General features: G+C 33.3%; 1 protein-coding gene across 1 annotated transcript; it reads right to left on the bottom strand.

Moving 5' to 3' along the window:
• Nucleotides 1–305: 305 nt before the first annotated feature.
• Nucleotides 306–1,978, bottom strand: LOC145089607 (DEAD-box ATP-dependent RNA helicase 7-like). The gene is made up of 6 exons (XM_079028024.1): nucleotides 1,749–1,978; nucleotides 1,575–1,671; nucleotides 1,402–1,496; nucleotides 641–771; nucleotides 476–543; nucleotides 306–362 (listed from the first exon to the last, which is right to left on the bottom strand). The coding sequence occupies exons 1-6, from the start codon at nucleotides 1,976–1,978 to the stop codon at nucleotides 306–308; spliced, it is 678 nt and encodes a 225-aa protein (XP_078884150.1).
• Nucleotides 1,979–2,249: the final 271 nt, after the last annotated feature.

Raw genomic sequence — 2,249 nt, 5'->3', positions numbered from 1 at the left:
CGGAAGAATTCGCTTAAGACGAGTTTTGACGGAACGGTTACGACGAGGAAGCAAAGTTTCGGGTTGTTACAAGATGACATGCATTTGCGTGTCGTAACCTTACGACGCGTATTTACGACTTGCATTGCGTATCATTAATGCCCCTGTCAGGAAAGGAAATTTCATAAATGAAGATGACACAAATAATCATTACATGGAAAGAGAAAACAAATCAATAGAAGTTGTAACAAAATTTTACAAACTAATTAGATACAAGAAATATAAAAAATATACCCTCAAATGCTTTTGAATGTCTAATCTCCATGTTAGATCTTCAACTCACTTCTCCAGTTTGTCCTTAGCTTCTCTAAGAGCTCCAACATCTAACAACATACTATAATTTTTTAATTACTATTTATTCTTATAATTCAAAGCATTCAGATAAAATTGTAATATGTAATACTTAGATTTTTTTTTTTACAGAAAATCCGCTCACCAGCTTCAACATTCTTAATTCTTTCCTTGCTACCTTTAAGGAAACTCTCTTTACTTGATAACTTTCAGCTGCATTAAGACAAAATACAAATCATTATATTTCTACCTTGTTCTTATTTTTAACCTTTAACTGAATTTCCAAATGAAAATTAAAAGATTTTCTTACATTGTCCATTTAACAAGTCTAGGCCTATTTCATGTAAAATCTTCAAGTGAAAAACATATCCAGACAATAAAACATCAACATGTACACCTACTTCGTGTGGAAAATATTTCATTCCATAATCCTTCTCAAGACTAAACACAACATAATCAAAAACCTTTGAATTTATGAAAACAAGTAAAGATAATATTCAATCCAGGGAAAACATGAGAATAATGAAAAGGAAAGAGCTAAACTTGGACGTTGACTTTAAACTAACTCCTTTTCAACTACAGTATTCATACTTTTCTAGGTGAATTCACTAACTCCTCTTTTGACTTGTACTAAAAATCATGCTAGTAGTCTTACCAGGCGTGTTAACTAGTTATAAAACAAATTATATCACTATCTCAACTTTTTAACTATTGACAAAAATAACCTTGTCAATGCAGCGATCCGCATCCTGAAGATAATAGAAGTACGAGAGTTGCTTGTACACATTAACATCCGAATACTAGTCAACAATTAAATTTCCAGTTTTTGATGAAGGGTGATGACAAAAATAGTGTTTTTGACTTTGAGAATAACAGAAGCACGACGGTTACTAAGTTTTTGATCATAGACTGATACAACCCATAATTGATTATTAGAGGCTGGACGATAAAAGTTTGGCTTGGGCCTGTGACTGGTTAAAATATAATTAACTCCCAACATTTCATTATTTCTAATCATATACAATTTTCAAAACCTTGAGTTATTATTTATCAAATATATATCAATCTTACGAAGGTGTGTAAACAGGTCTTCCAGCCTCAAGATGCAACGTGACATGATTTTCCATAGATGATAAGAGTGACATGTGATTGATTTCAGTATACCCCTGTAAAAAATAAACCATAATACAATAAGGAAAAAATATAAAATCAAATTTTAAAATACAAAAAATATAAAGACTCGCAATGCTCTTGGCAAGTGCCTTTGCAAGAAGCTCTACTAGTGTTAGGGCGGAATTGTTTAACAACTCTTCAGCAGCCGACTTGAAAACAGGGATCACACTGCAAAAAATTTTAAACAACCATGTTGTTTAACAAGCCAAGGTTATAATCATAAAATCACTACCAGTGTATTATACCTATCAGCAACATGAATTATAACTTCTGCAGCATCACCACTGACGGCTTTTGCAATATCAGCAGGTTGAGGTGCAGATATCTGCTCAAATTTCACACCTGCCTCCCTCCCTAATTTTGAAATATTTAACTTTATGGGCTCATAAAGTGTAATTGCAACACCTGAATTTCCCGCCCTTTCTGGGCTCATTGGAGATGTTGGACAACTCTCCTCCTTTGTTGTTATACTCATGGTTATAGTCATCCTTCTCATGTGGGTTTGAAATTGTTAAGGGTAGTTTTGTCAATTTCATATGTGGCTTAATGAGGGGCAGAGTGGGCAAACTGTTGTACTTGAAAGTTTGGTGTTCCTTCCTCTGCCTACATTATAGATCTAAAAATAGCATGCACATCACTAGTTAGATATTTTAAGAATATACTATATATGAAAAGGAGTTATTCAAACCATGTATTGCATTGACATAATTAACCTCGGCTACATCAATGCTCAGTAAGTCTTTCCT

This window comes from Lactuca serriola, chromosome 2, assembly GCF_051521515.1.
Source record: "Lactuca serriola cultivar US96UC23 chromosome 2, Lser_US96UC23_V15, whole genome shotgun sequence".
Lineage (NCBI taxonomy): Eukaryota > Viridiplantae > Streptophyta > Magnoliopsida > Asterales > Asteraceae > Lactuca > Lactuca serriola.
The sequence above is the reverse complement of the archived record's forward strand: the minus strand, read 5'-3'. Positions and strand labels throughout refer to the sequence as shown.